Source organism: Mauremys reevesii, linkage group 7 (assembly GCF_016161935.1).
Source record: "Mauremys reevesii isolate NIE-2019 linkage group 7, ASM1616193v1, whole genome shotgun sequence".
Lineage (NCBI taxonomy): Eukaryota > Metazoa > Chordata > Testudines > Geoemydidae > Mauremys > Mauremys reevesii.
This window is the reverse complement of record NC_052629.1, coordinates 117,166,042-117,180,331: the sequence shown is the minus strand read 5'-3', so window position 1 is coordinate 117,180,331 and position 14,290 is coordinate 117,166,042. Positions and strand designations below refer to the sequence as shown.

Genomic DNA, 14,290 nt, shown 5'->3' with positions numbered 1-14,290 from the left:
AGTGTAGACATACCCTTAGTAGTAGCCCTACTATACACTGGCAGCAATTCTGTCAGTGGTATTGAATGTAATGTAACTTTCAAACCATTGCAGAAAAACAGCCAGTCGGTAAAACAACTCTAAATGACCTAAGAGTAGAATTGTGCAAATAACAGAATTTTGGGTCAGAAGCTGAACCAAAAAATGGGGGCGGAAGGGGGAAATAGTTCTGGGTTGATTCAAAACAAGTTTTTCAAACTTTTCAGAGAAACACAAAAGTTAAAACAAACCAACAAAAACAAAACAAAAAAACTTGATTTCAGGACAAACAAAATCTTTTGTTTTTGAGGGTTTTTTTTAATCTCTTTATTTTTTTTATTAAAATTGAAGTAAAAGTCAAACAAAATTAATTTTGAATTGAAAAAGTCAAAATATTTTGTTTCAGAACTATCATAAGAAAGCACTGATTATTTTTGGAGGGAGGCGGGGGAGTAGTAGAAGGGTGGGTGATTTTGGCTAATTTGTTTTGGCAAATTCAGCACTAATTAGCAAAATGTTTTGGTTGACTCGAATCTGAATTATTTTTGGCAAAAATGGTTTTTGTCTGAAAAATTTCACCCAACTCCACTTAAGAAATGTATAGTAATAGTTTGCAGAATTTAATTTTGGAAAGTAAAATTGGACATTGAAGGATCGTTATGTGGCAGGTGCTATATTATGTTTATCTTCAGTCCTCTCTTGCATTATACTACATCATAAATTCAGCTATTTAATAATTCCCTATGAACAGAACATTCTGCCAAAAGAAACAAGCTACAACAAATACATAAACTAAAATAATTATGATTAATAATACAAGCTGTACTAGATTTATGCCTGTAGTCTTAAAACACTATCCCAAACATACCGAACCCATTTACGCTTTTGGCTTTTTGTAGACACCAATACCACAGTCTAACCAGTTTATAAATAAGACACTCTCTCAGCATTCTCTCCAAAATTAGACACTGATGCAAACTAAAGTATTAATTGCAATAGTGGATAGACTTGGAGTGTTCCCAGTGGCCTCTAAGCCAATAAAAACCACAACTAATGGATGATTTAATTAACTCCATCATCTTAACTGCCATCTTAAATGGCTAATTTAACTTGTAGCCATTTAGTTGCTGGATTAAATTATTGTGCAAAACATATCTAACAAACCAGCATTTTGTCTTTCAAAGGCTGGATGCTATTTTATGAACAACTTGAATTTTGATGAGGAAGGAATGAAGAGTGACATTCAGAAGCTATGGGGATGTTGCTTTCCTTGTTCTCTCTAGCAGATGCTCCCAGTAGCAGAGAAAATAGAATGTCAAACCAGAATACTTTTACTCAAGGCCCTTATCCAGTCTGTATGTGGGCATTTCATTTAATCCAGGTCTTCATCTTGGCACTTTTCAGGCTATTACTTACATCCATGACGTCCTCCAGTCTTCATGCTGTAATTCCAGCATCGCCCCCAGCACCCACACCCATTTATCCATGTTCCAAATTCTTCTTTAATCTCTTGTAATTATTCAACTTCATTATTCTAGTAACTTTCTTACTTTAAGGTTACTACATGAAATAAATCACTCTTAGACCTGGGCTGAGAGAGTTTCCTCTGTCCCTATGAAAATCCATTTAGATTTGGCTGAGTTACCAGCTGATGAAAATGACTATTACTCAGTATAGGATCTTGATGCTAAAATCTCTGTGATCCTTCTGCAATGACCATGCGCCTCAGCATCTTGCTGTACTGTGGGGAATAGAACTGAAACCTCCAGTCAGGACACAAAATTATCTTTCTCTCAACAACGTACCCTAGAGGACTGCCCACTGAATTGGGAACCAGGAGATCATAAGTTCCAGACTAATTTCTTCTAACTGGTGTTAATAATTCTGTGTCCTTCATAAACCTTCAAGGCCTCAGATCCCATTGAGAGGTGTCCCAGATTGGGATTAGCAATATGGATTCTGTTATGGCAGATTCAAGTTCCATCCATTTTGCCACACTGCCTCCTAGAAGGAATTTTCCAAATGTGCTCAGTTATGCAGTCTGTAAAATGAGGCTAGTCATTAAAACATAACTCAGTATGATGCCCATCCTGCATGGAAAATACCAGCCTACTGCTGCAGCCAGCTCTAGTACTTAATCCTTTATTCGGGACTGTGCTGCAGAGCTGAAGGTCAAACCCAACACTTCTTCCCCCAGGGGCTGCTGTTGTAGCACTGATAGTGACTGTTATCATTGCCTGTGCAGCCTGAGAGTATACTCAGTATACTTAACATGTTGGTAGCTCTATGAAGCCGGGAAACGCAATGAATGTTCAGAAATTTTTAGCACAAAGTCTCTAGCAAACCTTATTGAGCATGTTAAAATGGCAAGTAAATACAGAGTTCCCATAACTATATTTTAAAAAGAAAAACTGTTATCAATAATATTTGCATATCCCAAAACATGCCCAGAGGTATGTCCAAAGGCACATGCGCTAATATAGATATATACGCTATCACCAAATGTAGTTAAGTTTACCTAAGCTTTTCCATTATAAGCCCCTGTTTTCAGCTGCTTATAAAAAGCATTTTCACTTTAGCTGAAGTTCTCTATGCTTGTGCTCCTCTGCAGGCAGAAGTATTTTGGACAATTTCAGCAAACACAGTTCAGCCACTTCAGAGAATGAGGTTAGGGGAAACGTAGATAGTTTTGATAGTTAGAAACCTTTTTCAGCTATTTCTCTGGGGAGCTCTAGTGTGCCCATATCAAAGAGCAGGGAATTGAGATATGATAAGGGAATGGCTTTATAGTTAGGAAGCTGCCTTTTTGCTTTGCCCAAGAAAGTCTACCCAAATTTGTTGGTTCACTTTCCATTGCCACTTTACCTAATCCTGTATACTCTGTCCAAAGGTAGACGTTATCCATCTCCATCTGATCCATCAAAATACTCTAACTCATCTTTTATGCCTTATGTATAATAAAAATAACACCCGGCAAGGCAGACATCTATCTTCCTGTAAAACTAAGGTCCCTTGTTTACGTTGATATGAAAAACATCTGTCTTGAAATGCTTTACAAATATAGTATGCTTCACAGTTAGTTAGCTAGAACTCTAAGATATGTTTGTCTCTTTATGGAATCATTAATTAGTCTCTTATTGTACTCTGTGTGATATGTAAGCCACATGCAAGTAAATGGTGTTGATTCACAGACCTAGTTTTGCTTCACACTAAGATTTGGTGAGGTGTTGGAAAGTATCCAGATAAACATATCAAGCAATTTATAAGCATTGTGAAACATTTCCAACAGGTACCTGCTAGAGGATTGTAACTGGTGACCCTGTAGGATTGGGAGGTGAGCAGATGAGCCTCTCCCGGGTGTGGGGGTTGGAAATAGGATTGTAAATAACCAGGCTAGGAGCAGAAATAAAGAGTCTGGATAGAGAAAAGAATGTATTTATAAAATGTTTTGGGGTGGAGACTTAATAGCATGAACATATATATAAGGAATTAACAGGATTTACCTACAAATTCCTAAAGAGAAAACAGACGATTGCATGCAAAGGGACATCTTGTAGATTGTAGAAAAATGAGCAGTTCAAAGCTTTTTGAAGTATATAGAACACAATGCACAACCAGGTTCAGAACAACCTCAGAGGGACCTCCAGGAACTTCTCTACACTACCACAGCTCCAGCAACCTACATCAAGCTACAGATGTAGTTCCCGCCTACAGTACCCAACTCTAGCACATACAGTACTCTCAGACACTTCTGCACAGTATTTGTCACCAGGATTAGCATTAGAACTCTGCACCCGCCAACCCACTTGATGGGAAGTGTTCTTGGTTCTCTAAACTGGTAGACAAATATGGAACTTCTGAGGTATCCCTTTACTGACCTTGAGTATGGGATGTAATGGGTTTGGAGGAAACGGTTGCCAATATAGTATGCATTATGTGCTTAGAGTTAGTGTAAGCCACTAGCTAAATATTTGATGAGAAAATACCCTAGCTTTGTTAACTATTCTTGCCTAGGTATAAGCGCTGGGAATAAATGAATCTATTAACTTTCATACATTTTCAGTTATTGTGGCCACCACTTGTATGGTTTAGGGAATCTTGGAGCCTAATACTGATTTTACTTGCACCATGGATAGTTTTAGCACTATGCCCCTCTAATGGGTTAGGAGGGTCCTTTCACATAACTGGTAATAGGTCTTGCTCCATCCGTTTTAATTATGAGACCATTAACAAGCAGGCTAAATATCCAGAGACTTTTTTTTTAAACCTACATGGGATACTAATGAAGTACAGAGTAATTTTTGCTAGATAGCAAAATACAGACTTAGTGTATTTCTAGGATGAAAAATCCAAAGGAAAGGTGCAGTGTATATAGGATGACCTGGTCTCTAGCTCTTGTTCAGTTCACCATTACTGAAAATAAAACAGTGTTTCAGTGCCAACAAGCTTCTTCTATTTCTGAACTCCATATAATACTTCCGCTAATGCACAGACACTCTAAATTCCCCCAAACATTCCATGTGACTGCACTCTACTTCCTTATGAGGCTCACTTTCCCCTACAGAGTCATTCGCAAGACATTTCTTGGCTTAAACCATCTACTGCCACTTATTTCCAAGGAGGGGACATACAACAGGAAAAGGGACAGGGAATCCATACTTGTACTTCTTGCTATTACAATAAAACCCTCATTATCAAAAGTTAATGGCTTTGTTTCAAACCTTCCTCTTATCCAGTTTTTGGTGTTATTTCCTAAGGTACATCACCTTTCATACCTATATATTTTTTCTCTCACAAGTTGTATGTGCATTTTGAGGCAGAAAGTGTTTTTTCCTACATGTTTGTATAGGACGTCACATAACAGTGCCCGGGTCCCCTACTGTGGCTGCCATACTGTAATTTAACGTGTGCTAATAATGTTTACAAGTGGACAAGGAAAATTATGGATTTTTGTTGTTAGATTTCTGATCAGGGTCATATTTTTATCTGGAAGACTAGGAAATTTGTCATGGTATATTTACCCAGCTCAGAATAAGTTTAAGAGCTTACATAACCCTTTGGAAAGGAAGATAATGCATAAACTGCGTTCATAGATTTCCTATTCATTGATGAAACAAATGAATTTGTGTGGAAAGGGTGTTCCTTCAAGTAAACAGCTATTTTTTCCATCCATAAAAATCCTGTTTCGCTTGGGCCATGGTTGTAGAGAAAGTTAGTTGTATTGATTTGCACACAGAAGCTAATTGCACATGCTACGATTTTAGTGTTTACGGAAACAGGAAAAATGTTCAGCCCCAAAGCTTTTTTTGATGAAAAATGTAGAAACATGTCAATTTTCCGGTTCAAAATGGCATTTTGTTTTCAAAATTTCTTTCTATTTTATTTTTTTAAAAGTTCAAAAATGTTTAACTGCTCAAAACCAAAATGAAACTTTCATGAGACCAAAACAATATTTTTTTTCAGAATTGCCAGCAAATTGAAAAAAAACATTATGTGCACAGCTCTTTTTACAAACCTTGCATGCCATTTGGTTACAGATAGGTGTATTTCTGTTCATTAAAACTGTGTACATAATCACAGGACACACACGTTAAAATGGAAAACCTAGAGCTATTACTGCCACCACAGATCTGAATTATTCAAGTGCAACAAAGTATCAGGCTGGTTAATAAATTATGTTAAAATCCCACTTTCAGTGGTGAGTGAACAGGAACAGTTTGACATGTTTCCTTAACTGTATGAACACAAACAAACTCATTGCCCCTTTTAGTTTCCAACGAGTTTTGGATGAAGCCTATTTTTAATTACAGATCGTAAAATTGTGTTGGGACTTTTCTGGTAATCCATATTCTACATGCCAGAAGCTAGATACTTACAATACCAGATCAGTGTTTAGGTCCTAATGCACATCCAAGTCTGATACACTTATTATGGTATTCCCTAGGAGTTGGTGAGGAAGAATAAAGATGACACCGTGGAGAGTGGGTGTTTTTCCCTAGCCCATGTCCTCCCAGTTCAGATAGGGTTAGGTAAGGTTGGAAGAGTGCGACAATATACAATAAACATGGAAGCTCAGCATAGGACTAGACAACCACATATATTTGTTCAGTGTACACCACTGCCAGTGAATACTGCATCAAACTTGGAGCATTTTCTTGCCGCTTCTGCTTCTTACTCGGGACAGAGCACTCTTAACCTTACTGCTAAAGAAAACTACCATTGTCTGTTAGTATGACTGGAACTAAAGATGAATAGTGAATTGGCCTTGAGCTAACTGTCAATCTGACTTTGATAGTCCATCACTTAAAAGGTCCTTTTATGTTTATGAAAAAGCATGACGTCAAAGCTATGGAAAAAAAATAATACCAATATTTAGGGCTAAACTTGCACGGCTTCCAAGAAAAGCCCCTTGTGTGAACTGTTTATTTCTCAATGCGCGTAACTAATTAGCTTGGCTTATTATAAGCCTGAGCTGTTGTAGTAAAAATTTCTTCCGCCATTTCAGAATAGCTTGTTTATGGTGCATCTGTACATGAGCCTTTGAACTGGAATAACAGAAAATAAAGGATAAATGCTAAGCCATTTCCTTGGTTAAGCTAGGAACATATAAACATGCTGGAAATGCTTGAATATAATCATTATCAGGTGAGTTATCTTATGCTCACTTAACCTGTTAAAAATGATTTGCTGCAGAGGTTGTCCAGAGGTGGACCGTGGGCCAAATCCAGACAGCCAGATGCTTTTGAATGGACCCCGAAATCTTTTTATTTTATTATTAATTATTTTCTCTAGAGTCTGAACCTTGACTGTACCTTGACAAAGAAATTTGGACCTTGACAAAAATAATTGGCTACCTGTGTGTGTGTGTGAGAGAGAGAGAGAGAGAGAGAGAGAGAGAGAGAGAGAAATCCTTTTAATCTGTATATCTGGTATATTTTATTTGTTTTGTTCCACAAAAAGTAATTAGGGAGATACGATACCTTTTTTGTAGCCGTTCAGCAACTGAAAATAATTTTATCATAATTAACATTTGAAAATAATCAGCTTTTTCAGTATGATGTTGTGTTTCAATTTATCCATTATTTTGTGCTGATAAAAGCAATACTGTTCAGTGTCTGATAAATACAAAATTGATCAAACAGTGGTGACAATTTTGCTTGGAAGGCTGTTGCCTTTCTTTTATTGCCTACATGGTAGCATAGGCTCATTTCAGTATGAGTGATTTCATTTAAAAATATTCTTTGTGTTAAAAGGCAGCTCTAATATAAAAGTTACTATTAATGAAAATGTCTGAGGATACTGAATAGAAAACTAATTTAACTTAGATTTTCAACACTGAAATATTTCTGTTCTGTCATCTGTTATTTCCAGCGCATATTTTAAAGAGGCTATCCTAGTCTCGCTCAAATTATGTAATTAAGTATATATACGCATTAAGTGTTCTATTTGCAAAGGAAAATGTAATTATTCATTTGCTTAATTTTGTTTACATTTGTCATTTGTACTAAAAAATATTTTACTGTTTTTTCAAAAAACTTGTCAGCTATTTCAAAAAACAGGACTCACTTGACCACTGATCACAGGAGACCAACCTAAATAACTTAATTTTATCACTTAAAATCAACAGAATAGTGGGGAAAAACAATCCAATCTGGAATCCTGAATTAAGTTTCTGAACTGCAATTACTGGTACATTAGGAGGCAAATAGACATTTCTTCAGCTATTGTAATTTGCTGAAATGCAATTTACTTCAGTGGCCCTAACACAGATTTGCACTAGCTGAGGATCTGGCCCATGAAGTATATCTGGGATAAACATGCATCTAGATTAATGTTATAATGACTCCACAAAACAATAACGCACTCCTTTTACCTGTTCTTGCAGGTGCAGACTCACCTTGAAAATCCAACCAAGTACCACATTCAGCAAGCCCAACGGCAGCAGGTAAAGCAGTACCTTTCTACCACTCTAGCAAATAAACATACCAACCAAGCTCTGAGCTTGCCCTGTCCAAACCAGCCTGGTGATCATGTCATGCCACCTGGAACTGGAAGCAGCGCACCGAACAGTCCAATGGCCATGCTTACACTTAACTCCAACTGTGAAAAAGAGGTAAATAATCGTGTCTCTGCCCCTGCACTGTACTGTGTTATTGTCTTATGCTTAATGTAATTCTAACTTGTCTTCTATGAATAATGTTAAGCCAGAGTCACTCATGATAAAGATCTTAAATTTATCTTCTCTTTTGAAGTGTTGACTTGAAAAATATAGTTGTCATTTCTAATAGATAAAATATGTATATAGCAATATAAAATATTTGGGGTGAAAAATCTCTGGCCCAGTTCAAATTTTTTTTTTTTTTAACCTTTGCGCTGCTGAACTCAGCTTACACATCTTTTAAAGCCTCTTTTGTGTCTGGGCAATGCACAGAATAGTGAGTAACTGAGCTTTGACGAAGGCAAAGCCATTTTTGTTGGTTGGTTGTAACTTTCTGGAATAATGGTTTTGTGGCTCATTCAGAGTATAAAGCGTAAAAGGCATTTTTTTAAAAAAAGAAAGAAAACCACAAACCATTGTGAGGAGAGAATTTTTGAAGTAAAATAAAATTGAAATAACTTTTCACAAAAGCGATCCGTCTGTATCTGATTTGTCAGTTCTCCTCGAAGGAAACTTGCACAGTAATTTCAAAAGATAAGCCTGGGAGATTAAATTAATATCTTTAGTAAGATAGTGATTTTTTTTTTAGTGTCTAGCAGTGTCACTGGATTTATGTCTCATTATAACAACTTATAACCCACTTAACCCCCCTTTCTGTCCTATGACTACAGGAGTATTATCAGGCAACTTCACCTTGAATATGCCCTTGAAGTATGTGTTATCTGCTTACGCTAAACAATCTGTTTCACCTGATATTTAGCTGGGACACTCTGAATATTGGGGGGAAGGATAGCTCAGTGGTTTGAGCATTGGCCTGCTAAACACAGGGTTATGAGTTCAATCCTTGAGGGGGCCACTTAGGAATCTGGGGCAAAATCAGTACTTGGTCCTGCTAGCAAAGGCAGGGGGCTGGACTCAATGTCCCTTCTAGTTCTAGGAGATTGGTATATCTCCTTTTATTTATTTAATACATTTCCCAGACTGGAGGAAGAGCTCAAAAAGCTTGTCTCTCCCACCAACAGAAGATGGTCCAATAAAAGATCTTAGCTCACCCACCTTGTCTCTCGTTCGAGTTGAGTGAGTTAGATAGCTTCCCAAAATATCACTGTTTATACCCTTTAAAATATTACTGCTTGGGATTTCAGTCTCAGCTCTCCATTGTGCACATGCAAAATTTTACTTGCATGATGCCTGGAAGTTTTTATGCAGCAGCATTTGCAGCAACAACCTCACTGGTGCTGACGAATGTGTACCAATGCTAATGCTTATGTACATCTGTAAGTGTAAGACAATCCAGTGCATATAAGTCAGTGTGTATTTGTGCACCTGCATAAGTCCAGTGAAGAAGACTCTCTAAAAACAAATGTATCCAGTGGTCCTACTTTGATAGTATGTAATAATGCAGTGTGCATGTCTTCTCAGATTTACTTTTTGCAGCGATCACTTTGCACATGCCAAGAGAGCAGGGCTTTCCTGTTCTTTTATTCCATTGTTTACGTGCTTTAAAACAAATGAAAATAAAATAGCTCCATCCCATCATCATGATCACACTCCCATCTTGCTTTTTCTCTAGGGAATTAAAGCTTCACATTGCTGTGTCATCAGGCACATGTGTGCATGACACTGGCTCAACTATGCCCTTCTAGAGGAGAGACTATGCCATAAATTCAGGTCCATGCTTTGCTTTTTCCCTCCTTTTTTATATTCACAGGGATTTTATAAATTTGAAGAGCAAAGCAGGGTGGAGAGCGAGTGCCCGGCTCTGAACACACGCACGCGAGCATCATGCATGCAGGTACTGGATGACACAGGAGCTGGGAAAACAGAACCCCTTATAAAGAGAACCTATGTTTCTCCATGATCACCAATATGGATAATTACCGCCTAATTTGTAGGGGTTTTTTTAAGGATAAGAGTGGCAGAATTACTATATAGAAACCAAATCTGTGGTGTCCTTTTCTATGAGTTTATTTCAAAAGTGCATTAGAAGTATATCTGATGTGTGGTAGAAGGGTCAACCCTTTTCAATCTTAGCCTATGAAAAACCTCTGCATTCTAAATAAGTCTTGGGAAGATTGTTGGAAAGAATGCTCCTGTATGTTGCTCTTTTAATAGGATTTCAGTGGAAAGGAGAAATGCATTCTAATTCTGTCCTGTTATTGTATATAGGATGCTCTAGTATGTTGAATGACCTTCTTTCTATGGAGATTACATTCAGATTTGATAATGTGAGATGAAGTAGTTTAATATTTCCTTATTAGCATAGGGATAATATGGGCCAAAGATATGAATTCTCACTCCCCTGCAAAAATGGTGTCTAGTATATAGCCTGTAATTGCTACAGTGTCTTTGTTACTATATTTTCCTCTTTAGACTCCCTGGTCTGTTGAGCTGGTTTGGAAACTACATCTCCTATAAGTCACTCATGGAAATAGATGCCAATAGAGAAATATCAGGGAGGTGAACCAGTTGGATTCCACCAAAGGTGGAGGCAACCGTTTCAAGGACAAACTTTTGAAATCCTTGGCAATGGTGATAGGCAAGAGAGTGAAATACCAGGGTTAGGAAAGAGGAGAATTAAAGGTGAGGAGAGGAGGTTGGAAAGAAGAAACAGACGAGGACCAGGAAGGAAGGTTCATAGAAGTCCCACGACTCTTTCATAAAGTTATATGCCAGTTTTAAAAAACGCACAGAAGCTAGTCTCAAATTATGAATGTGTTTTGCTGATAGTGTTTTGAATAGACTTCTGTTTCCATCCTCTCCAATGCACATGCCATCACGGTTTACTGCTATCTCTGATTTTATGGTACTTCAGAAAAAGAAGAAAAAAGCCTCACAAGCTCTATCAGTTACAAAGCTGTAATTCAAACCTCACTCTGATCAAAGTCCCTAGGAATACAAACACTGGCCATTATACAAGAATGGACTCTCTGAAGTTGCCACAAGAAACCATCCTGAAATGTGTAGAATTGCCACGTTGGTCGGTGGCACTGGAGACAGTGCCCTTTTCTTTGCCCTATGCCTCCCAAAGCCAACTACTTGTGGCACATTTGATCTTGATTTGCTTGGCAACTCAATGTTGACTCCTCCTGCTGATTAAAGAATGTCATTGATGATATCTGAAGGCAGCTTACTCGCTCCTGGGATGGGAGAGTAGTGATTATCATTAGGAGACAGAATTGGAGTATGGCAAAAATGCATAGGCTTCAGGGTCCAACAGAGACAGAACTAATGAGGGGGGGGCTGTGTGCATTGCTGGGTCTCTTTTTAATTTTTGAATATTACTATTGTGTACAACCCTGTTGCAAATGACTTGAAACTGAGTTTGTATTTTTCCCCATTCACCTTTCTGTTGCAGATGGATGATGTCATTGACGACATAATTAGCCTGGAATCAAGTTATAGTGAAGAAATCCTTGGCCTGATGGATCCTGCCCTGCAAATTGCAAATACGGTACAGTGGTCCTTTCTTTTCCATTATAGTGACTGCTAGATGTCCCGTCTAGCTTCATCTAAATCCCCTCCGCTTTAGAATAGCTTTTAGTGTGAAATCAGAGCACAGCACATTTTGCTAGCTGCTGTCTCTAGTGGTTAGATAGCTGATATAATGATTATTAAGAATTTACACTGGAAAGCAACAGGGTGGAACTTGGTTTAAAAAAATTAGCTATTTCTGTGTGACAGCAGTTACAAGGGGCTGGATTTTGGTATAGCCATAACCATCTGCGTTGGAGTCATATGTAGGGGGCTCCTGTGCTGGTTGCAAGAGGAGGAGTTTTTTCCCCTCACCCCTAGTGGGAGGTGGTCATGGTACCTGGCCCAGTCTCCAATTAGCAAAGGGTAAGCTCATTTCACCTCGTTTTGTCCTTACACTGTGAGATGGAGCTAGCCCAGGGAAGTTAAATTCAGCCTGGGGAATCAGCAGCCCAGATGTAAAGATCCCTGTGCCCCGAGATTCCTACATCTGTACATAGCTTTACATCAGGTGCAAGGTAAGCAGATAGACATACACTATTTGTATCCACGTGCAAAACTGCACAGGTTTAACCAAATGAGTTTAACATCACACCTTTAGTTTAAACCAATGTAACTTCTATGTGTAGACAAGAGACAAGACATCTCTTTCTAGATGAGGGAGAGGTCGGTAAGAGGGCAGAAAAATAACATAAGGGAGTAAAGAAAATGACAGCTTAAGAAAGAGAGGTACTTAGAACTCCTGCAGAATGCAGTGGCACTTTAACTTGGTGATTTGAGACACTCTGGCCCATATAATGCAAAAAAGTGTGGAAACCTCCCCCATCCCCTGTGTTTTTCATGTTAGAGCAGGAAAATCCCAAATCAGGCTAGGTCTATACTATGCAGGCAGCTCTCAGATTAACTAAATACAGTTGGCTTAAACAAGTCCACGTTATGTGAATTACATGAATGTGTAGTTCATTTCTGTTAGGCAATGTCACTCTTTAACATTTATGGGAGAGTTTGGGCTCCCTCTTATGGTTACATTTTAAACTTCCAAGGCTTTTTTTCCCCTCCACTTCTCCCCCCCCCCCCCATTGCAAGTATAGTCAGTTTTTTTAAACTAACTCTACTGAAACAATATCATAAAATACGAAAAAATGAGTTAGTTCTCATGCAGAGGTCCTTCGTAGCCTGGAGAGTGAAGTTCCTTGGCATCCGGATGGCATTGTCTATATATTCTGTATCATCCTTTGCTTTCTGTGTCCCCTGGGATCTCGCCTTTGAGAAAGGATTGTAGAGTAGTTATTTTTCACGTCCAGGCACGTTTTCACTAGTGATGTTGAGCTCCCTGTTTTCACATGGAGCCGAGAACAGATTTCTTAGCAAATGTTGGGTTTGTTCAAGCATTTCAGATGGGACACAAGAAGTGACCCTTCTCCTTTTTTATTTTTTCCAGTTACCCGTATCTGGCAATTTGATTGACCTTTATGGCAACCAAGGCATGCCTCCTTCAGGGCTGAACATCAGCAACTCGTGTCCAGCTAACCTTCCCAATATAAAAAGGGAGCTCACAGGTAAATGATCTTAAAATGTTATCACTTGGAATGATCTGACATGAAGGTTTCTTTTTTTGAGAGATGTTTTTGAAAATTCAGTTACGCAAAGGGAAATTTAGAGGTGCTCAATTCTCCAGTTTGCTGTAAATTTCCTAGCAGGCCTGTTAGCTTCCACTACACAGCACATGAGGGGTTAGTTTCCTTTCCATAGATATGTAATCAGTTTGCTTTATAACAAACTAGGACAGTACCATAATGCATATGGGGGATGGGATAGCTCAGTGGTTTGAGCACTGGCCTGCTAAACCCAGGGTTGTGAGTTCAATCCTTGAGGGGGCCATTTAGGGATTGGGGCAAAAATCTGTCTGGGGATTGGTCCTGCTTTGAGCAGGGGGTTGGACTAGATGTCCTCCTGAGGTCCCTTCCAACCCTGAGATTCTATGATTCATGGAAATCCAAGGGTTTTCATAATCAACCTGCAGAGTAAAACCCTGCAGTATTTAAAAGCTAGAAAGCTCTTGGCATCTCTTACATAGCTACTCTCTATTAGCTGCTGCTCCGGCTATAGGTATAATAGTGACTTGAATTAACATGATGCTTCTCAGGAGACTTCATTGAGAAGAATACTGTATGTAGTGACTCTGCCAGTGGGGATGATTATTAATGATAACAAAATAATTTGTAATACTGTCAGGCAATGAATGTGGGATCCTATAACAAGTGTCAAATTACTCCTGGCTGCTGCATTTAGGTGGTCAGGTATTGTGGAATGAATGGATATTTACTCATTTACATCATAATAAAGGCTAAGAACCTTCCAAGACTCTCATCACCTAAGTCCTAAAACAGCCTTTCCTTACATATGAACAGCACTCTGATCCCAAACGTTTAGATGCATTAGGAAGTAACAGATGGATAAAATCACTTTCCATTGCAGCTCCAAGGGAAAGAACATGTATTCAAAAAAGATACGAGTTTAAGAAAGCAATAACCCAAAGACCTGTTCCACTGTTTAAAATACAAATGTATGCAGAAGCAAACTAGAGTGAAGCTTTAAGACTGCGGGTGTGTTTTAGAGAAGGGAAAGCTGGCATTCTTT

At 38.4% G+C, this 14,290-nt stretch overlaps 1 protein-coding gene across 10 annotated transcripts in view; it reads left to right on the top strand.

The window, feature by feature from the left end:
- The window catches only part of MITF (melanocyte inducing transcription factor), a 186,017-nt gene that overhangs the window by 161,001 nt on the left and 10,726 nt on the right, over nt 1-14,290 (top strand). For 8 of the 10 annotated variants that reach the window (XM_039481339.1, XM_039481338.1, XM_039481337.1 and 5 more), the window contains 4 exons: nt 7,904-8,131; nt 9,888-9,971; nt 11,535-11,630; nt 13,092-13,209. In XM_039481339.1, the coding sequence (XP_039337273.1) occupies nt 7,904-8,131; nt 9,888-9,971; nt 11,535-11,630; nt 13,092-13,209 (526 nt within the window). The remainder of the gene's footprint in view (nt 1-7,903; nt 8,132-9,887; nt 9,972-11,534; nt 11,631-13,091; nt 13,210-14,290) is intronic. The other 2 variants (XM_039481341.1, XM_039481340.1) reach the window with 1 other exon arrangement.